Source organism: Micromonas commoda, chromosome 10 (genome assembly GCF_000090985.2).
Source record: "Micromonas commoda chromosome 10, complete sequence".
In the NCBI taxonomy this organism is placed as follows: domain Eukaryota; kingdom Viridiplantae; phylum Chlorophyta; class Mamiellophyceae; order Mamiellales; family Mamiellaceae; genus Micromonas; species Micromonas commoda.
Genome location: NC_013047.1, coordinates 71,935 through 92,160, shown reverse-complemented (window position 1 = coordinate 92,160; position 20,226 = coordinate 71,935). Strand labels below are relative to the sequence as shown.

Here is a 20,226-nt window from a genome sequence, read left to right as displayed (position 1 = left end):
GTCTCGGTTTCTGGCGAGCGGCGGATTTCAGTCATCTCAAGCGGTTGGGTTTCGGAGCGACTGGTTCGCTGTGCGCCGAGGGTTAGGGTCCGAGGTGTTCCGAGACGATCGGAACGATCGTTCGCCAGAACCGCCGGCGCTCGCTTCCGCGCGGAAGGAACATTCAACGCATAGCGACCATGTCCTCCGGCGAGAAGACGTTCCCGCAGTACGGCCCCATCTGCGGCTGTTGCGCGCCCGTCCCTTGGTGGTCCCCTCCCGACGCGGAGGAGGCGTCCAAAGACGGCCCGAGGCGCGACGCCCCGCGGCTGCTCAATTCGTTCACCAAGACGAAGGTGCCGTTCGTGCCGCTCGACGGCAACCGCGTCGGATGGTACATCTGCGGCCCGACGGTGTACGACAGCGCGCACATGGGCCACGCGAGGAACTACGTCAACTTCGACGTCATCCGCCGCGTGATGACGGACTACTTCAGGTACGACGTCCGCTTCATCATGAACGTCACCGACATCGACGACAAGATCGTCATGCGCGCGCACCTGAGGCGCTCCGAGGCCATGATCGCGGCGGCGGAAGCCGTGGGAGGACTCGACGCCCTCATCGCCCCACTCAAGGCGCTGCTCGCGTCCGGGGAGAAGAACCTCGGCGAGCAGGAGGCCCTCACCGCGTCGCTGTGCGCCGCGATCGTCGCGAAGGATCCGACGAAAGTGGCCGATCCCGACTGGACCGTCCAGGACGGCTACCTCGCGCTCGCGCACGCGTTCGAGGCGGAGTTCATGGAGGACATGCGCCTGATGGGCGTCGCCAGGCCGGACGCCCTGACCCGCGTGTCCGAGTACACGGAGAAGATCGTCCAGTACATTCAGACTATAATCGACAGGGGATACGCGTACGAGTCCAACGGGTCGGTGTACTTCGACGTCCCGACGTTCGAACAATCGCCAAACCACAAGTACGCCAAGCTCAACAAGGAGGCGCTCAAGAACGTCGAGCTCGCCATGGACGGCGAGGGTGCGCTCGCCGCGGACGCGAGCGAGAAGAGGGCGGAGAACGATTTCGTGCTGTGGAAAGCTTCCAAACCGGGGGAGCCGCGATGGCCGAGCCCGTGGGGCCTGGGCCGCCCCGGCTGGCACATCGAGTGCTCCGCGATGTGCTCCGACATCCTCGGCGAGGCGGTGGACATCAACGGCGGCGGGATCGACCTCAACTTCCCGCACCACGAGAACCAGCTCGCGCAGTCCGAGGCGCACTACGACATCAAGCAGTGGGTGAACTACTTTGTCCACACCGGCCACCTCCACATCGACGGGCTCAAGATGTCAAAGTCACTCAAGAACTTCATCACCATCCGCGCGGCGCTGAAGATGTACACCGCCAGGCAGATCAGGTTTTTGTTCCTCCTCCACCAGTGGTCGGATCCCATGGACCTGACCCCGGTCCAGGAGGGCGACGCCGTCACGGGATTCCAGCAGATGGAGGCGGCGGTCATCGCGGAGAAGACGTTTGTCGAGTTTTTCCACTCGGTCAAGGGCGCGCTTCGCGGGCTCGGATGCGCCGCGGGATACAGCGTCGACCAGGAGCACACATGGGGCGACGAGGAGCGCGCGCTGTCCTCCGCGATCGACGCTGCCCGCGCGGGGGTGCACGCCGCGATGATCGACAACATCAACACGCCCGCGGTTATCAAATCGCTCAAGGAGCTCGTCGGCGGCGTGAACAAGTACCTGGGTTCGGTGGCCGCCGACGCCGTCAGGCCGCTGCTGGTGGAGTCCGCGGCGAGGTACGTGACGATGATACTCGCGTGCCTCGGCGTGGCGGAGACCACCGGAGGGATCGGTCTCGGCGACATCGCCGGCGGCGGCGGCGAGGGGCGCGGATCGGACTCCAAGGAGGAGGCGATGGCGCCGGTGCTCGACCTCGTCGTCAAATTCCGAGATGAGATCAGGGCGCTCGCTCGGTCCGGCGCGGACGCCAAGGCGCTCATGCAGGCGTGCGATCGGGTCCGCGACGTGGGGCTGCCCGAGCTCGGCGTGAAGCTCGACGATCGCGAGGGGGGCGCGCTGTGGAAGCTGTCCACCCCGGAGGAATTGCGCCGCGAGGCTCAGAGGGAGGCGGAGGCCAAGGCGAAGAAGGAGGAGCAGAAGAGGCGGGAGAAGGAGGAGGCGGCGAGGAAGGCCGCGGAGAAGGAGGCGCTGGCGAAGGTGTCGCCGAACGAGCTGTTCAAGCAGGGTGAGTACGCCGGACTCTACTCAAAGTACGACGAGGACGGTTTGCCGACGCACGACAAGGACGGCGAGGAGCTCGCCAAGGCCCAACGGAAGAAGCTGGCCAAGACGCAGGCTGCGCAGAAGAAGGAGCACGATAAGTTCCTCGCCAAGGCGGCTGCGGACCAGCTGGGCAAGGCCGTCATCTAACTAATACCTCATCGTAATATTTAAGCATCGACACGCGAATATGAAATCATCGCTCGGCTCCGTCCAAAAAATCTACGCAGCCTCCTCCGCGGGCGGCGGTCGGGGTCGCGGCGGCGGCACCTTGGGCACGAACCGCACCACCGACTTGGGCTTGATCGCCGCGCGAGCCTCGGCCGCCTTACGTCTAGAAATCTCCAGACGTCTCTCCTTCTCCTGCTTCTTCTCTTCCTCCAAGAGGGCTCGTTCCATCGCCGCCTTCGCCGCTCTCTCCGCCTCCTCCTCGATAGCCACCCGCCGATCGTACCTGAGCAGGTAGTCGGACAGCGCTAACGCCGGATCCTCCGGGCGTATGCGAAGCATCTGGAGCATGGCGTCGGTGACGACCGGCATAACCTCGGACGCCAGGTACGCCCTGAGCGACGCCGACCTGGCGTGCAGCGCGTCGAGCTCGCGAGCCTCCGCCTCCTTCTCCTGACGCGCGCGAAGCGCCTCGGATCGTTCGCGCCGCGCTCGCCGCCGCTCGACGTCCGCCGCGTCCGCCTCAGCCTCGAGCCTCGCCGCCTCCGCCTCGGCCGGGTCCGGGGCGTCGACGGAGAGGCCGACCATGCCGCGAAAGTTGCGAGGTTCGCCGAGAGATTTCTTGGCGCGACGCGTCCGCGCGTGAGCCGTCCCGCGAGCGTCCACCTCGTGCAGCGTCACCGACTTTACCGACTTTTGCGTCCACGTGTACACGAGGTGCGCCACGAGCACGTCGGTGCACGCGGGGGACGGTTCGGCGGGTGGCGGTTCGTATCCCTCGTCGCCCTCCCTCTTACCCTTGTTGGCCTTGCGCCACTCCTTCAACGCGTCGGCGTGCGACCTCTTCGCCCCATCCGCCGTCTTCGCAGCCTCCTCCTCGGCTCGCGCCCACTCCACGTACGCCTCGTACTCCTCCGGGTGCTTCTCTTTGAGCGACCGGGCGTGCTGGCCGCCGTCGGCGATCTTGAGGAGGATCACGTCGCTCGGCGCGGACGAGGGATCGGCGCATCGTCGCGCCTCCGCCTCCTCCGCCGTCTCCTCCGGGAGCTCCGGCGGGGGTTCCTCATCCTCCGCGGGAGCCGCGTCGGCACCCTCGCCCTCGCCGTCGGCACCCCCGTCGGCATCCCCCTCGGCACCCTTCGGCTTGGGCTTGAGCCGCATCGCCGGTCGCGGCGGGATCCACGTGAACAGCTTCGCGCACGTCTCCTCGGGCCCCGTCGCTCCCCCAACCGGGGGAACGTCGAGTCCCGAGAGCGCGTATCCGCCGCGCTTCACCTCGGGTAAGGCCATGACGCACCTTATGAGGTCGAGCTTGACGTCCTCGGCGTAACCCGCGTACGTCTCCTCGGCCTCCTTCTTCTTGGCGGCCGATTCGGCCGCCAACTCCGCCTCGGTTTTTTCCTTTGGTTTCTCCGCCGCGTCCTCGCCGTCGGCCGCCGCCTCAACCTCCGGCTCCGGCTCCGGCTCCGGCTCGACGTACCCGCACTTGTCCTTAACTTCCTGGTCGCACTTTGGCAGCCAGTGGCGCACCAACGACGCCGGGGTGAGCGACGCGACGGAGTACGCCTCAGCGATTTGCTCCGCAATCGCCTCCGGAAAGGACAGCGGAGGACCGCGAACGACGAGCCGAAGCGGGACGAGGTTATTCCGCTCGAGAAACGCGTCGATCACCGCGGGGGCGCCGCCGACCTTGGGAGGCGCGAGCTCCCACGGGGATCCGTCGTCCTCGCCCTCCGCGGGAGCCGCGTCGCCGCCGCCGTCGCCGTCGTCGGCGCCCGTCGCCTTTTCTTCTTCCTTCTTTTCATCCTCCACGTCGAGGACGTCCGCGAGCGACGGATCGTCAACCTCCACCGGCGCGCCCCAACCACCCCGGTGACGCGTCGCGTTCGCGACGATCGCGCGTCGCGCGATGTCGCTCGAGCAAAACTCCGCGTGCGTCAGCAGATTCGGGGTGAGCCGCTCCGACAGCGCCAGCGAAGATGCGGGAAACCGAACCAGCGGCACCGCAAACTCCCTCGCGATTGAAGCCGCGACGGAGATTTGCGTCGCCCCGGGGGTGTCCTCGTCCACCGCCAGCACGTACCGCGACTGCAGCGAATCAACCGCCGAGGGGTACGCGGGGATGGCGGGTTTAGGGTTTAGGTTTAGGGTACCCGTCGCGGTTGGATCGATCGCGTCGGGCACGGCGGGAACCCTAAACCCTGGGTTTTGGTCCAGCGCCTCCGCCGCGAGCTCCAACGCGACCGCCGCGACGTTTCCCGCGTGGCACAGCGGCAGGACGTTGAGGCCGTCGCCGAACACCGGCACCGCGCCGCCCTCCCACGCGCCTCGACACAAGCCGAGAAAACCGTCGTCGAATTCGCCCTCGCCGTAGAGCATCCCCGGGAGGACGCAGAAGCACTCGAGGCGTCCGGGTTTGTGCGCCCTGGCGACGAGGCGCTCGGCGTCGGCGACGAGCTTACCGGGTCCTCGCACGGGCACGCGTCGCTCCAGGTCCGCCGCGGCCGTTTCCTCGCCGTTTCCTCGCGGACGCGTGCCGCCCGCCCACGAGGATGCGGACGAGACGCCGATGATGACGCGCTTTTTGCCGTCGTCCGCGGCGGCCGCCTCGACCGTCTCGATCGTGTCCTTGGCCGCCTCGGTGTCGGGCGCGACCGCGAGGGGGATGAGGACGATATCGGCAGCCGCGAGCGCCGCGCGTCGCATGCCGTCGTGGCGCTGCGTCGGGGGAAGAGAGGGACGGGGGCGGTCGTGTCAGGGGACTCGTGGGACAGATTTGGGTCGGAGATCGTGCGGGCCTCGGCTCCGTCACTCACGTCGTAGTCGGCCATGTACGTCTCTTTCGCGAACTCCACCTCCTTCTCGCCATCGCGTACGCCGCGCACGTCGCATCCGGCGTCGCGGAACGCCCTGCCGAGCACGCCGCCCACGCGCGAATCGACGTGCGCCACGAACACCCGCTTGCCCTCCAGGGTGAACGGCGGGGGCTCGGGGTGGTCTTCGCCGGGCGTCGACGGGCGCCGCTGGTCCATCGCCGTATCCACCGGCGGCGCCGGATCCTCGGGCATATCAACCGTGAGTGAACGACCCTGAGCGCTGAGGGGCCGCGCGATACGCCGCTGCCGTCGCCGGGGCCGCGCCAATGAGTCAAGTGCCCACCGACCTTTTTTTGGCATCGCCAACGGGCGCGGACCAGGCTGATGAGTTGGCCAAATTTGGCGCCAGGTGAGAAAAAATCGGGCCCGAACCACCCGATACCCGCCAGCTCCCGGCAAACACGTGCGGGCTCATCGCGTCACGCGCGCTGGTCGACTCCGAAACGTCGTGCCCGTCATGGATCCGTCTCCGGCGACAGTCGCGCGGGTTGACGGCTGGCGCGACTGGGTCGATCAAACCGGGCCTAACCCGTCGGAGATGGTCGGCGCCGAGGTGAGGTTCCGCGGGCTCGTCTCGCGAAAAGATCTCAACGGCGTGTTCGGCAAGATCAAGGCTTGGTTCGAGGACAGGGGCAGGTTAGAGGTTCGCATCCTGGACGCCGACGGCATCGAGGGGGAGAGCGTGTGCGTCAAGGTTGAGAACGTGCAGATGGACCAGTGCGGCCGCCCCGGGTGCGAAAACGCCGGGCGGAGGTGGTGCGCTCGGTGCCGCGACATCAGCTACTGCGGCAAGACGTGCCAGGCGGCGCACAGTCACACGCACAGGGCGGAGTGCGCGGCGCTCGCCCCTTCGATGATGCGCATGATTCACGATCCGTTGTGGAACCCCCACGGGTCCCTGCACTCGTTCAGCGACGCCGAGTGGAAGCGGATCGCGAGCGAGTGCATGTACCAGGACCGACACATCATGGCGAAGCGGATGTACCAGTCGATGCGATGGAACATTTCGCGCGGCGACGTCCCGCCGGCGGTGGACGGCGGCGCCGAGCGACTCGCCACCGCGCCTCGGCTCAACGATTTCTTCGTCTTCTGCGACTTCACCTCGCGCGTTCCCGTGTGGTCGGCGCACCTCACGCACGCCTTCTACGAGGGCACGGACCTACCCGCGACGTACGACATGGTCGGCCGCGATCACCTGGAGTTTACGCTGCCGCTGAAGACGCTGTGGGCGAAGCACTTCGGCGCGGACTCGCGGGCTGGATCGCCCGCGGGAAAGGTGATGATGGCGATCATGCGCGGCAAGGACGCGTACCAGGTGTTCAACGTGTCCCTGGTCATGCGAGACAAGGACACGGACGATATCATACCCATGGTCACCGACAAAGACATCTTTGAGAAGGGGACGGACGCGGAGCTCGCATATTTGGACGATAAGCTCGAGGAATTCGTGGGCCCGAGGAGCAACTTCGGCGGTCGGTTGATGCACCCGAAACTCATGAACGAGATGCCGGCGGTGTCGCGGTTCAAGGCCATGTGCGATGACCCGGACGTGACAGTCGAGGAGCTCGAAAAAGAGCTCGATCGATTGAAGACGCTTGGCGCCGTACCGCGGAACGTGCAGCAGGTGGCTTGACCGAATACGCGGAACGTCCCATCGACGTGTACGCAGAACACGTGTACGATTACCCCATTCATCTCACCGCCTACTCTGTATAACTTCAACTGTAATGTTCCATGTTGTTCCATCTTACATAAACCCTAAAAACTCTCATGGCGAGAAGACTAACAACCGCGCTCAGAACGTGGTCTTGCCCGCAACGCCGGGGTACCCCCGCCAAACCTTACCAACATCCGGGTGCCAACCCATGGCCGCCGGCCTCAGACTGGGATGCGTGTAAATCTCCGCCGAGAAATCCGCTGGGGGCGCCTTTGCAGCCTCGCCCAGCGGCACCGACCACGCGCTTCCGCTGCCAAACTCGCTCCTCAGGTTGACGTAATACCTGTACAGATAGTAGGGCACGGTGAGGTACAACGCCAAACCGGGGATCCAAGCCGCCTTGGAGAAGAGCACGAATGACGTGAACACCTGCGAGATGAGCAAGGCCCACACGGTGAGCTCCACCACCGTGAACCACATCGAGCCGTTGGATTCGTAACCGCGCTCGTACACGTACAGCACGTGATACCTCCAGACGACGAAATTCATCACGAAGAAGAGCACGCACGCGGGAGCCATGACGGGCGCGATGAGGCAGAAGGTGAGGCCGAGCATCACCGTCATGAGAAACACGCCAACCTCGCGGCCCATCCGCACGCCCCTCGGCGAGTACTTGATGGTGCGATCGCGCGGCGTCACGGCGCACTTGAAAATGCACAGGTACTTCCTAACCGCCCAGCATATGATCCCCGGATGCGGCACGATCAGCCGCTGCACCGGCAGGTACACGGCGCGGAAGAAGACAAAGACGAGGAAAAAGTTTGAAGAGATTGGCAGCACGCGTCCCAGGTGCTGCTGCAGCGAGTACGTCGTGTTGCTCGAGTCCATCAGGTCCTCCACAAAGCCCGTCAGCGCTCCACCCGTGATGCCGCCCATCAGGACGTTGACAAACACCCACACGTAATAGTACCGGAGGAAGCGTCGGTCGGTGTTCGACAGCGACGCGTGCACGTTCTGAGCCTGAACCAGGTACATCATGAAGAAAGAGACGACGAAGACTTCCCACAGCGTCAGCAGAATCGGCGGCAGCAAACCGGACACGATGGACTGAAACACCACAGCCTCCTCGGAGCAGTACCAGGTGAGGAAACCTCGAAGCCCGCTGGGGGGCTCGACGTTGCACGCCATCGAAATGCCCACGGTGAATATGCCGGACGGGAAGAGGATGAGCAGGATGATCATCGGCATGATAAAAAACACCCGACGCATGCTCTGGTTGCGACGGTAGAGCACCGACTGCCAGTTGACGTTATCGGGACCGGGCGCGGGCTGCACCCTGAAGTTCCGTCGCGAGCCGCTGTGCAGGAGACACTGCGCAGCCTGCGCGGCAGCCTTTTGCGTGGCGAAGACGACGAAACAGCTAGGCCCCGGGTCCGACTGGAGCGCCGCCTCTCGCGCCAACACCACCGCTCGCTCGCACTGCTGCAAGTCGTACCAAGCCGCGTCCACCGCCTGTTTAAAAAAACCCACGTCAGTCCAATTGCCCATACAGAGATTAAAATAAACTCACCGTCATCACGTCGTTGACACGTTTCGCGTACATCGTCTGGTAGCTCCTGCTCTGGCGCTCTTTGAGCTTGTTGTAGGTGTTGAGCAGCTCGTCGCGCTCGTCGAGCAGCCTGTCCACCTCCCTGTGGTCGAAGATTGGAATTATGCCGCGAAACTCGTCGGGGAAGAGCGAGTTGAACATCGCCTCCACCGCTTCCAGAGGGTAACGCTCAGTCCCGTCCGCCATGCGCGTGGCGACCAAGTCCGTCATGAGCACGGTGTAATTCGCCGCCCACACCGACACCAGGCGCTTACCGTCGGGATCGTACGTGTTCACCGTGCGCTTCGCGTTGACGTCTGGAACGGGCATCTCCACCAACCGCCTCGCGCGAGCCTGGCCCTTCTTATCGTTCGTCTCGTCCCTCCCCCGACTGATGCGCTGGCGCTCCGGCCCTCGGACGCTCGTGTCGGTGGCTGGTTGGGTGCCGTTCTCGGAACCCAGCGAATCGTGCCTCGGGAGCTGCTTGTGGTCGTAGTCCTCGTCCTCCGGCCTGACGTAATAGGCCTGGAACTTGGACTCCTTCCTGGACTCTACGTCGCCGTGGTCGTCGTCGTCCGAGTCCGAGTCGATGTTGAGACCCGCCCACCACCGGTGCTTGATGGCGACGTCCGGCCCGCCAGCCTCGTGCTCGTCGAGGAAATCGAAATACTCGTCGCTCTGGCTCGTCTTGCCGCTCGGCGCGGCGTCCCTGCTGGAGTTCCCGCCGGACAGGTTGTTCCGGGAGGAGTGCTTGGAGAGGCCGTCGAGGCCCGTCGCCCCCGCCGTGGCGCGGTTGAACACGTCTCCATCTTCCGAAGACCCCCCCGACGCCGTGCGGCGGTGCGCCCGGGCCCTGTGAGCCTCCGCGATGTCCTCGAGAACCCGCTTGACGTGCGGGGTGTACGCCTCGGGGTTTAAGCCGATGATGTCAGCCGGGAGGAAACCCTTCCTCGCGACAATTTTGGAAGACGGAGCCCTCGGCTTGTCGTTGACGGCGGCGGATTCGTGAAAGTGGATGTTACCCAGGCTCAGGCCCTGCCCCAACGGCCTGTGGTCAATCGCGCCCCCGACGCTGTGTCCGGAGGCGGCCATGTTCTGCAGAGAGCCCGAGGAGTTTTCGCGGCGGAGGTCGTCTGTGGTGTGGAAACTCGCGCCCCTCCGCATCGCTCGAGCCTTCTGCGCGCTCCGCAGCTTCTCGTGGTGCGACCTGCTCGCCGGAGTCTTGGGGTGGTTCTTAACAGCGCCGCCGCCGCCGCCCAGGGCGTCCCGCATGGACCGCAGCGGCGTGAGCGGGACGGAGTGCGTGCCGCTCGACCCGCCGCGTTCGCCGCCGTGCGACCCGAAGGATCGCATCGACGACAGGTGGGAGAGTTCGAGGCTCAGCTCCGCGGCGGACCCCACGGACCCGCCGCGGCTGCCGCCCACGCTGACGCCGCCGCCGCTCGCGCCCGAGCCCGACTCGTTCGCGTCGCCGCTGGCGCCTCCCCCGCCGCCGCCGCCGCTGACGTTCTTGGCGGATTTAGACGGATTTAGGTTTGGGTTGTTGTTGCGAGCACCCGCGAGCGTGGAGGCCTCGTCGATTCCGATCCCCCCGAGGCCGAGGGTGGCGAACGCGGCGCCGATGTCGCTTTTGTTCCGCGCGTGTCGCTTCTTCTTCTCCCGTCCCTTCTCCCGTTCCTTGCTCGCCTCGATCAGACCCTCCAGGCCCTCCGCCGCGGCGCCAGTCAGCTCAAACACCGGCGGACGAAGCGGCACCCCGCCCGCGCCGCCGCCGCCGACGCCGCCGCCGCTGCCGCGTCGCGAGTGGCGGCCGCGCATCCTCGGCGGCGATAGAAGCGCGTCGGCGGTGGACGTGGGCGGACCGGGCGGCGGATGCGATTCGCGTCGAGCAGCCCGAACTCGCTCCAGGAAACCCCCCGTCTGCTGCTGCGTTTGCGTCCCAGCTGTGCCGCCGCCGGGCGTCGTTCCCGGCGGGCCCATGTACACGGTGGTCCGCCCGTCCTCGTCCACGTACGTGCGAAGCGCGGGTCGAGTCACCGGCGGGTCCGACGACGCCGTCTCCCTCTCGCCGTCGGGCGGCTCCGTCGTGCCGTCGCCCCCCCTCCCGACGAACGATTCCGTGACTGGTCCGGGGCCGGGCGGGTGGTCCGTTTCCTCGCTCTTCTCCTCCGCGATGGTAGCCTCGGTCGATCCCCCGCGGTCGCCAACCTCGGCGGAAGCCTTCCGACGCGCCTCCTCGATGCTCTTGCGAAGCGATACCGGGATGTTAGACCTTCGCCTGCCGCCGCCGCCGCCGCCGCCGCTGGAAGGGGTGGTGGGCGAAACCGCGACTTGTTCAATCGGCGAGATCGCCTCGATCGGCCCTTCGTCGAACGCGCCCGCGGTCGCCGCCGCCGCAGCAGCAGCAGCAGCAGCAGCGGACGTCGGAGTGGAGTACGCCGGGTTGGCGGTGCCCGCGCGCGGCGGCAAACGATCGACATCGTCCGGGATATCGATGGAGATTCCCCCCTCCGCGGCGAGCTGGTTCTCCAGCGCTCTCCGCCGCCGCGCCTCCTCCGCCTCTTCCTCCTCCTGGCGCCGCGCCATCCCCGGCGCGGCGTTCGTCCTGAGCGGCATCAGTTTGAGAGTACCGCGGTCGGTGCTCGCGCGACCCGGGGCGGCGCCGGTCGAGGGCGCGAGGTCGGTCGAAACCTTCGATCGGTCTCCGGACGTCCTCACCGGCAATAACCCCTCGCGCCCGAGCCCGACGGGCGCCTTGTCGGACGGCGGCGGCTTCGCGCCGAGCGCGCTTCGCTCGGTGTTCGCGCGCGTGAGGCTCCCGAACTTCTTGGCAACCTGCCGGATCACCTTCTCCGCGCTGCCCTTGGCGCCCTTAGGGTCCGCGTGATGAACTTTCTCGGCCAAAACCGGAGTCGCCAACACCGCCAACGCCTCGAAGGTGTTAGCGTTCACCGAACTGCGTCGCATGTTCGCGCGCATCGTCTCCATCCGTCCGAGCGCGTCCTTGGCGTCGCTCCCGCCGTGCAGGCTACCCCCCGAAACGCTCACCGTCGGAGAAGCACCGTCGCCGTCCCGGGACGGTTTGAGCGGCTTGAGTTGCGAGCCGCGCCTAACCTTCTCCTTGTGGACGCTCCCATCCCCGTCGGAGTTACCCGCGTTCGAAGCTGCCGCCACCGCGTCGAAGTTGAGGCTCGCGCGAGCACCAGTGCTCGCGCGCGTGGGCGTGGACAGCGTCGGGATGCCGCCCTTGGGCTTAAAGTTAGACCCGGGACCTCCGGGAGGGTCCGGGCCACCCGACGCGTTTGGCGTCGCCACGGCACCCGCGACACCCGCTCTTTGTTCGACGGCTTCTATGGACGTGAGCATGATGGGCTGGCCGTCCGGACCGACGAGCAGATCGGTGTTCCCCACGAGTTGCTCCCCGGGTTGATCGCCCGGGTCGAGACTCTCGTTTATCTGCGCCTTGGCGACCTGCTCGCGCATCTTGTGCACGTCGAGCTCCGCCTCCAACTCGCGCCCCTGCACGAGCATCTGCTGCAGGATCGTCCCCGGCATGTGCACCGCGCGCCACAGGTTGGTGTCGCCCGCGGTGCTCAAGTACAGCTGGCGCAGCAGCGCGAACGTGCGCGTGTGTCTGCGCAAGAGCCACGTGGCGTACAGGGTAATCAGCCACATCAGCACGACGTGTATCCACATCACCGGATCGCCCTCGTTCAAATTAGCCGCGGTGGACCTCATGAGCTTGCTGTCCAGCCCGGATCGCAGCTCCTCCGCGTTGCCTCCCTGCCGGATGAACTCCTCCTTCTGGCGCGCGAGGTCCCCGCCCGCGTTGTGTATGGGCACCAGCACGATGATCACGACGAAGGTGATCGGGACGAAGAGCTGGATGCCAAACTGACACACGCGGATGAACGCGAGCGCGTCGATCCCAGCCGTGGCGACGAGGTCCTTGTCGGGGACGCGAAGGACGTGGGTCATCCATCCGAAGATGGCGTCGGACCACGTGCCATCGGGGCGAGGGATCGGCGGTGGGCGATGCGTCTGAGGATGGGGAAGAGTGGGGACGGAGAGACGGGGTCAGGGGCGGTGGGGAGACGGGGGGGCGCGCGAGCTTCGGAGCAACGAGGCGACGACGAGAAATCTTGTCACCGTCGCCCGGTGGTTCGATCGACGGGTTCGCCGGGGCCGCACCAGGTTCCTGAGCCGTCGTCTGCCGAAGAAGATGGGTGACCTGTGCCGCAGCACCCCGAAGAGCAGCAGCAGGCAACCCGCGAGGAACGCGAAGATGCCCAGCGACGTGAGGATCTCTCTGTCGCTGACGTCGAAGTAGACGCACGCGCCGGGGTCCTCGCAGCCCAGAGACGCGGAGCCGGGCGACGGCGGAGGCGCGGGGGCCGGAGGCGGGAACGGAGGTGGCGGCATGCTCATGGCGACGCCGCGCGAGAGGAGGGGTTTCGGATCGACCCTTCCGCTCGCGCCTCGCGCCCACCGCGCCCACTGGCTCCCGGCAAAGTGCCAACCGGGCGAGACAGTTATTTTCAAGAGGGCGACGAGTGGTCCAGCCAGCTTTTCAAACGTTGACCCGCCATCTTTCAAGCTGCCCGATGAAATGATACCATGTAAATGGTCAGAACTTGAAGTAAGTTTATGCTTGCAATTGCAATTGCAAATTAGGACAGCGCCTTTTGATGACTGGCCACCAGTCGGCCACCGGTTGATCCGACCGTTCCCCATCCCAGCTCGACGACGCTTCTCTGCCTCAGATTTGCCTCCACGTCGCCTTTTCTTCTGAAGTCGGCATCACTTCGGCTATGCCCACGCGCGCATCGGTGACGCTCGCGTCCGAACCCACCGAGAAAATGACAGCGGAGGAGACTAAGCCCGAGGTGAAGGGCATCAAGATGGAGGAGGTGGAGAAGCACTCCTCCGTCGACGACCTGTGGCTGGTCATCGACGGTGCGTCTACACGCCTCGCACGATCAAATTCGCGTCCAACGCTCCGCCGCGACCCCGCCGCCCGCGCTCCGATGCACGCCCGCCCGTACGTCGCGCTCGCCTGTGCTCACTCGGCGCGTGCACGCACCTGACCGTATCGTTTCCCCCCCCGCGCGCTCGCAGGCAAGGTTTACGACGTCACGCCGTTCATGGATGACCACCCGGGAGGCGGCGAGATCATGCTCTCCGCCGCGGGCAAGGATGGCACGCAGGATTTCGAGGACGTCGGCCACTCGCCGCACGCCAGGGAGCTCCTCAAGAAGTACTACCTGGACGAGTTCGCGGGCGGGGTTGGGAGCGGGAAGATCGCGACGAAGTCCGGCGGCGGCGGGATGTCCCTCCTCGCCGTGCTCCTCCCCATACTCGTGGTGGCGCTCGCGTTCGCCGCCAAGATGCTGACGGCGTAACTGGTCAAACTGATTGTGCATAGAGACTAGAATCGCTATTTGGTTTATGTAAACATTCTTTCGAGCTCGGAACGGAGCCGCGAGGGGTCGAGAACGCCAACGCGATTGATACAGACATGTTAATAGGTTACGAACACGCGCAAAGACCCCGCGCGTCTCGAGCTCGGTCCCGACGCAGGACCCTCACTTGAGCGCGGAGGCGATCTGCTCCTCGACGTTTTTCGAGGGTTTGTTGGCGTGAATCACGTTCACCTTTCCGCGCGACTTGTAGTAGTCGATGACGGGCTGCGTCTGCGCGTGGAACGCGTCCAACCGCGACTTGAGCGTCGCCGCGTTGTCATCCTTGCGCTTCATGAGCGGCTCCCCGGTGATATCGTCCACGCCGGCGATTTTGGGCGGGGAGAACTTGGTGTGATACGATCGTCCCGACGCCGCGTGGATCCAACGGCCCTCGATTCGCTCGACGAGGACCTCGTCGGGGATCTGGAAATCCAGGACGTTGTCGACGGCGACGCCCTTCTTGCCTAGCATCTCGTCGAGCATCTTAGCCTGCGGGACGGTTCGCGGAAACCCGTCGAGGATGAACCCGTTGCGGCAGGAGACGTCCTTGATGGCCTCCTCGATGATGCCCACCACGATGTCATCGGACACGAGCGCCCCGGACTCCATCGCGGTCTTGGCGCGGACGCCGTTGGGGGTTCCGGCCTTGACCGCGGCTCGAAGCATGTCACCCTGCGCGAACGATTGGACGGTGAGGACACCGGGCGTTTTCGAACACGGGTCGGGAGGAAACGCACCGTGGCGAGGTGGCACAGGCAGTGCTCAGCCTTGATTTTTGGGGACTGGGTGCCCTTGCCACATCCGGGCGGGCCGACGAGGATCAACCGCTTGTCGGGCTTGGACTGGCAGTCCAGCCGACGCTGAATCTCGCGCATGAGCGCATCGGTGCTCATCTCGGCGAGCGCATCGGCCATTTCGCTAGCTCTGACCGTGGACGGGCGGGGCGCGCGAAGGGTTGTGCGCTGACGCGGATGCTCGATCATCCGGGTCACGTTTCGGTTGGGCGCAGAATCTTTGGCTGCCAATGAGTGTAAAAAGCTATATATACGCCACATGCGACGCCGCGTTCCCGTCACTCGACGGATAGCTCCCTCATCCCGCATCCCCGAACACGTCCCTCGTCGCCTTGAGCTCAAACAGGACGCACTCCTCGTCCACGAACCCGAGCTCCTCCCTCGGAACCTCCCTCGCGCTACCCAACGCCCCACTCGCCCCCCTCCGAAACGCGTCAAACGCCGCGGCGCATCGCTCCTGGACGCACACGTACGCGACTGTCCTCGGTCCGCCGCACGCGCGTATAGCCGCGAGCAGCGGCGCGACGAGTGACTCGTTGAACACGACGTCCGTGGCCAGTATGATGTCGAAGGGGCCTTCCCTCGCCACCGCGTCCACGTGTGCGTCGTTCGTCCAGTCCAACGGCATGCACTTGGGTTTGGATTTGGATGTGGATGTGGTCGTCGTCGTCGTCTCGGTGTCGGCGTTGGCGTCCCCGCGCTTCTTCCGCTTCTTGCCGACGAGCTCGGCGCGGGTCTCGAACAGCGCGGAATTTCGTCGCACGTTTCTCTCCAGCAGCGGCATGGCGTTCGGGTGGTCGGTCAGCACCGTGGCCTTGGCGCCTCTGGCGGCCACCGCGAGCCCGAGCAACCCGGCGCCGGCGCCCAGCTCGAGCACCTTGCATCGCGACAGTCCCCGCTTGCGCTTCACCGGCGGGGACGCGCAAATGCGCCCGATGTTCAGCCGCATGTACTGCTCGAGGGCGTACGCGGATTCCCACACGATCCCACCGCACGAGTCGTGCAGGCTCTGGTCCTGTTCCACCACCAGCTCAACCTCCGACCCGTCCGCGCGCGATGAGCCGCTCGCCTCGTTCGTCTCGCCGTCGCCCTCGCCGCCGCCCCGTCCTTCTCGCGCCTCGCGCTCTCCCACCGCGACGGTGTATCGCACGCATCGGGCGTTGGCGAGGTCGAAGAAGCCCTCGGCGGCGGCGTCTCCATCCGCTCCCGCGTCGGGGACGACGCTCTGATAGTGGAGCGTCTCCCCGTCGCCCATCAGTGGGTGCGCAAACTCCGCCGCGAACGAGTCGCCCGGCCAGAAAGCTGCTGTGACTGCCAGACTGCCAGACTGCTGCGGAGATTCAAAAAGTTAGGGATTCGCGGGCCGCCTCACCACTGCGCGTCGCAGGGCGTTAGAGGCGCCCCCGCGACCGATCGGCCGGAATGGACTACGACGTCGAGTCGTGGGTGGAGGAGGAGGCCCGTCGCGGCCGCGGGCGCAGGGCCTCCCACGCGCCCGCGCCCTCCGCGGCGCCCTCCCCGTTCGGCATCGCGCAGAGCCAACCGCCGGCGACGACGTCCAAGATCCCGGGCGGCGACTTCGGCTTCGCGCCGCCGCTCCCCGGCGCCGTCCCGGCGACGCCGTTCACGCCGGGTTTCGGCGGCGGCATCGGCGCGTTCGGCAAGGGCGCGGATGCCACCCCGTACGCCACCGAGGCCTTCCTAAGGCGCGCGCCCCCCACGGCGAAGGCCGCCAAGATCCCCAGCCCCGATCGATCGACGATGACGGCACCCGCGCATACCCGCATGGACGACGACGACGTCCTCGACGACGCCCACGCCGATCATTCGCCCGGCGACGACGCCCGCACCGCCGCGGCGAAGGACCTGGAGACGGACGACGCCCCGCACGAACGCCGCGAGGAGTTCGCATTCGCCGACGTCCTAGCCGCCGTGCGAGCGGGCGAGGTCACCGCTCGAGAAGCCGCGGGGGCGTTCGAGGAGGCGTGCTGGGAGCGATCCTTCGAGCTCCGCGAGGAATCCGCGTCGTGCGTCCACCGCACCGTCAAGGCGGCGGAGCTCGCGCGCGCCGCGGACCTGCTGCAGGCGGAGGCGGGCACGTGGTCTCTCGTGTGGTTCTTGCTCGGCGACGGCGCGGCGATCGAGGCGGACGGCGCCGCGTCGGAAGCCGCCGCGCGGGCCGTCATCGCGCGAAGGCAGGCGGCGGGCGGGGACCCGGCGTCCGCGATCGACTCGGGCGTCCCCAACCCCGCGCCGACGCCGATACCGCTCTCGGCGAGAATAAGAATAGCCGCGAGAGACCAGTCGGGCGACCCGGTTACGTTTCGACTGAACCGCGTCGTGGCGTGGCTGGAGGGCACCGCGCGGGCCGCCATGCAGCGCGAGCGCGCGGGTTTGGTCCCGGTTCCGGACGAGCACGCGGGAACCCACGTCGACGATTTCGCATCCGGAGAGTGTGCGTGGCGAGAGACAGCCTCGGCGTTGGACGCTTCTGCCACCACCGACGGCCGCGGACGTAACTTGTGCCGCCAACTCGACCCCGACGGCCCGTACCGCACGTCCTCCGCGCTGCACCCGACGAACGCGGACGGCGAGGACCGGCTTTTACGAGCGACGTGGCGTTTAACGCGCGCGGGGATGGTGGACGCGGCGAGGGAGCTGTGCGTACACGTCGGTCAGCCGTGGCGCGCGGCGAGTCTGGGCGGCGCCGCGGGGTTCGCGCCGGCGCCGGTGGGCGCCGCGGCGGACGACGCGTTCGCGAGGTCCGCGGCGAAGCCCGTGGCGGACGCGCTCGAGCGCGCGGAGGCGGAGGCGGAGGCTGGCGCGGATCCTGCGGCAACGCGAGCGGCGTTGGTCAGAGCGACGGTGGATGCGGCTCGGTCGGCTGCGGCGGAGAGGGAGGACGAGGAGGCGGCGTCCGAGTGCGAACGCGGGGGCGGCGCGGCGAAGAGGGCGTTGTGGAAGTGGGCGTGCGCGGAGACGGCGCGGCAGACGTCCGCGTGGGCCAACGGCAACGTCGCGTCCTACTCGCGATTCGAGTCGGCGCTGTACGGAGCCTTCGCCGGGGATTTGCGATGGATGCTCGGCGCCTGCGACGGGGACTGGGAATCGAGCGCGTGGGCGCACTTCAGGGCGCTGCTGGACGCGCGCGTGGACGCGGTGATCGACGGGCGGGATCCCGGCACCCCCGGGCCCGTTCTCGTGGACGACGACGACGACGGATCGGGCGATGGTAAGCGCAAATTGGGCGATGTAAGCGCCTCGGACGGTGTAAGCGGCGAGGCTGACGCCGTCGGCGCCGGTCTCCTGGCCGGGTTGAACCAGGTCGCGACGCCCCGCTGGCCCACCCCCGAGGCCTTGGCCGCGATCCCGCCCACCGCGGAGGCGATCCTCGACGCGCTCAAGCCCCTCGGCGGCGACGGCGAGCACCGGCGCGCGCAGGGGTGCCTGATCCTCGGCCGGACCCGCGAGCTCGTCGTGGATAACGTCTTGTCCTGGCTCTTCCCCGGGGTGGACCTCGCGACGCTGGACGGGGATGTCGACGAGGCGAGCGTTCACGCGGCGCTCGTCGATTCCCCCGTTCGTTCCCCCGAGCTCCTCCGTTTCGCGACGCATCTGCTCCTCTTTCTCCGCGAGCTCTTGCCCGACGGCGGCGGTTTGCAACCCGACGGACCTCTGGACAGACACCTCAACGCGGTCGTCGCGCGGTTCGTCCTGCACCTCGTGCAATCCAAGAGGTACCACCTCGTCCCGCGGTACGCGCGTCACCTCAGGGCGTCGCTCTTGGTGGAGACGTACTCTCGGTTTTTGACGAGGCTCGCGCCCGCGTCCGCGGAGCTCAAGGCGCGGTGCCTCGACGAGGCGTGCGCTTGGATCCCGAGGGAGGGGGACGGCGGCGTCCGGTCGATCGTCGTCCGCGCGCTGGACGACTCGCGCGAGGTTGTGGACGCGCGGGGGGTGCCCGACGCCCCGTCGTTGAGCCGAGGCCCGACGCACAGGGAGCGCGTGCTGGAGTGGGCGACGCTGGCGGGGGCGGAGTTGCACCCGGAGGCGGCGGTGCACGCGTGCGCGCTGATCCGCCAGCTGTGTTTGCAGCGCTCGGCGGCGGCGCGGCTCCGCGGATGCGACCGGCCTCACCTCACGCTCGACCCGCGCGATTTCGTGTGCGGCGAGGAGCGCGCTCGGCGCATCGTGGCCCGGCTCCTGCCCGCGGATTTGCAGGCTAACGCCGCGGAGCGTGGCCGGCCCGGCGCGGCGACGGAGCTCTCCGACTGGGCCGCGTACCTGGCGGCGTGCGCCGCGGTTGGCGCGTGGCGCGATCTCGCCGCCGCTCGCGACGCCCGCGCGGCGTTGGACGCGGAGGAGGGTGCGACCGCCGATTTGAACGATTTGAACGATTTGAACGATTCGGGGGGCGAGGGCGCGAGACTGGCGGCGGAGGCTGCGACCGCCGCCATCGGCGCCATCGTCGACTTGGCGTCCCCGAGGCTCGCCGACTCCGACGGCTTCTACGCCCCCGACGTGATGGACTCGTTCGACCCTGGGGTCGACGGGCCGGGGTACTGGATGGATTCCCCCGCGCTCGTCGACGCTGAAGAGGCGGCGATGGAGACGGAGAATCGGTCCCCCACGGTGCGTCTGGTCGCGGTGGCGCTGCCCGACCGAAGCGGCGGTGGCGGCGGCGGCGGGGACGGGGGCGCGCGGGGGGTCGAACGAACGGACCCGCACGAGGTCGCCGCGGCGCTCGCGGAGGCGCTGGAGCTCCGCGTCGGGGCCATCGCGGATCCGGTCGTGAGAGAAGCCGTGCGATGCCACGTGGAAGTCACGCGAGGGTGCGTCGGCGACGGGGCGCGCGCCGAGGGAGCGAAAGGCCAAGTCCTCGTCGAGGTCACCGCCGACATCGACGCACTGAACCTCCCGGTCGCCCCCGGGACGCCGCCGGCTGCGATTGGCGCCGCGTACGACGCCGCGGCGGTGGCGGCTAGGGACGTGGTCGGCCGCGCCAGGCGAGAAATCGCGCTCGTCACCGCCGACGCGATAAAGGGCGACCTGCCGAGGATCCGAGCCGCGGGGGTGCGCGGTTTAGATCCCCCCCCGCTGGACGTCCAATCCGCCGACGGTTCCGACCCGGAGATGATCCGCCTGGTGTGCAGGGCGGTGTGTTGGCCGAGTCTGCTGCTGGAGGGGGTGGAGATTGAGGCGGATTTGGGGAGCGGGTCGAGCGCGGTGTGCGAGCTCGTCGCCGACGCGGGCCGGGGTTTGCACGAGCTGTTCAGCCGACGGGAGCTCACGTGGATGCTGCACCTGCAGCGGCAGGGCGAGGTGAACGCCATCGCCGCGGGAACGAGGGGTCGCGACTGAGCAACCGGTGACGTTTATTTGTAACAACTCGGACGTTTATTTGTCATGAAGCCTGT

General features: G+C 67.2%; 9 protein-coding genes across 9 annotated transcripts; 4 read left to right on the top strand and 5 right to left on the bottom strand.

Moving 5' to 3' along the window:
* Positions 1 to 179: 179 nt before the first annotated feature.
* On the top strand, positions 180 to 2,414 carry MICPUN_113739 (hypothetical protein; the record flags this gene model as incomplete). Its single annotated transcript, XM_002508601.1, has 1 exon — positions 180 to 2,414. The coding sequence occupies one exon, from the start codon at positions 180 to 182 to the stop codon at positions 2,412 to 2,414; it is 2,235 nt and encodes a 744-aa protein (XP_002508647.1).
* MICPUN_108969 (hypothetical protein) lies at positions 2,413 to 3,628 on the bottom strand. The gene has a single exon (XM_002508331.1). The coding sequence runs from the start codon at positions 3,591 to 3,593 to the stop codon at positions 2,487 to 2,489; it is 1,107 nt and encodes a 368-aa protein (XP_002508377.1). The 5' UTR covers positions 3,594 to 3,628; the 3' UTR covers positions 2,413 to 2,486.
* A 98-nt stretch (positions 3,629 to 3,726) lies between these two features.
* MICPUN_102540 (predicted protein) lies at positions 3,727 to 5,464 on the bottom strand (the record flags this gene model as incomplete). Its single annotated transcript, XM_002508330.1, has 2 exons — positions 3,727 to 5,150; positions 5,249 to 5,464. Coding segments are annotated over 2 exons (1,640 nt in total), but the record flags the coding sequence as incomplete, so codon positions are not given.
* A 739-nt stretch (positions 5,465 to 6,203) lies between these two features.
* Positions 6,204 to 7,057, top strand: MICPUN_108968 (predicted protein). Its single transcript, XM_002508600.1, has one exon. It carries the CDS (start codon positions 6,276 to 6,278, stop codon positions 6,939 to 6,941), a length of 666 nt encoding a protein of 221 aa, XP_002508646.1. The 5' UTR covers positions 6,204 to 6,275; the 3' UTR covers positions 6,942 to 7,057.
* MICPUN_53640 (predicted protein) lies at positions 7,030 to 8,883 on the bottom strand (the record flags this gene model as incomplete). The annotated part of the gene is made up of 2 exons (XM_002508329.1): positions 7,030 to 8,477; positions 8,536 to 8,883. 2 exons carry the CDS (start codon positions 8,881 to 8,883, stop codon positions 7,104 to 7,106), a joined length of 1,722 nt encoding a protein of 573 aa, XP_002508375.1. The 3' UTR covers positions 7,030 to 7,103.
* A 4,488-nt stretch (positions 8,884 to 13,371) lies between these two features.
* MICPUN_95185 (cytochrome b5) lies at positions 13,372 to 14,020 on the top strand. Its single transcript, XM_002508599.1, has 2 exons — positions 13,372 to 13,509; positions 13,672 to 14,020. The coding sequence occupies exons 1-2, from the start codon at positions 13,413 to 13,415 to the stop codon at positions 13,953 to 13,955; spliced, it is 381 nt and encodes a 126-aa protein (XP_002508645.1). The 5' UTR covers positions 13,372 to 13,412; the 3' UTR covers positions 13,956 to 14,020.
* A 30-nt stretch (positions 14,021 to 14,050) lies between these two features.
* On the bottom strand, positions 14,051 to 14,963 carry MICPUN_91735 (hypothetical protein). Its single transcript, XM_002508328.1, has 2 exons — positions 14,753 to 14,963; positions 14,051 to 14,687 (listed from the first exon to the last, which is right to left on the bottom strand). Exons 1-2 carry the CDS (start codon positions 14,927 to 14,929, stop codon positions 14,139 to 14,141), a joined length of 726 nt encoding a protein of 241 aa, XP_002508374.1. The 5' UTR covers positions 14,930 to 14,963; the 3' UTR covers positions 14,051 to 14,138.
* Positions 14,964 to 15,107: 144 nt separating this feature from the next.
* On the bottom strand, positions 15,108 to 16,064 carry MICPUN_61694 (predicted protein; the record flags this gene model as incomplete). The annotated part of the gene is made up of 1 exon (XM_002508327.1): positions 15,108 to 16,064. One exon carries the CDS (start codon positions 16,062 to 16,064, stop codon positions 15,108 to 15,110), a length of 957 nt encoding a protein of 318 aa, XP_002508373.1.
* A 167-nt stretch (positions 16,065 to 16,231) lies between these two features.
* Positions 16,232 to 20,170, top strand: MICPUN_102536 (predicted protein; the record flags this gene model as incomplete). The annotated part of the gene is made up of 1 exon (XM_002508598.1): positions 16,232 to 20,170. One exon carries the CDS (start codon positions 16,232 to 16,234, stop codon positions 20,168 to 20,170), a length of 3,939 nt encoding a protein of 1,312 aa, XP_002508644.1.
* Between the last annotated feature and the right edge of the window lie 56 nt (positions 20,171 to 20,226).

Excerpts from the sequence above, each read along its gene's own strand:
- MICPUN_108969 (XM_002508331.1), bottom strand. The coding sequence starts at position 3,593 with ATGCGGCTCAAGCCCAAGCCGAAGGGTGCCGAGGGGGATGCCGACGGG.
- MICPUN_108968 (XM_002508600.1), top strand. The coding sequence starts at position 6,276 with ATGGCGAAGCGGATGTACCAGTCGATGCGATGGAACATTTCGCGCGGC.
- MICPUN_95185 (XM_002508599.1), top strand. The coding sequence starts at position 13,413 with ATGACAGCGGAGGAGACTAAGCCCGAGGTGAAGGGCATCAAGATGGAG. Across the intron at positions 13,510-13,671 it reads CCTGTGGCTGGTCATCGACG|GCAAGGTTTACGACGTCACG; the intron begins GTGCGTCTACAC and ends GCGCGCTCGCAG.
- MICPUN_91735 (XM_002508328.1), bottom strand. The coding sequence starts at position 14,929 with ATGGCCGATGCGCTCGCCGAGATGAGCACCGATGCGCTCATGCGCGAG. Across the intron at positions 14,688-14,752 it reads GCCTGTGCCACCTCGCCACG|GGTGACATGCTTCGAGCCGC; the intron begins GTGCGTTTCCTC and ends TCGTTCGCGCAG.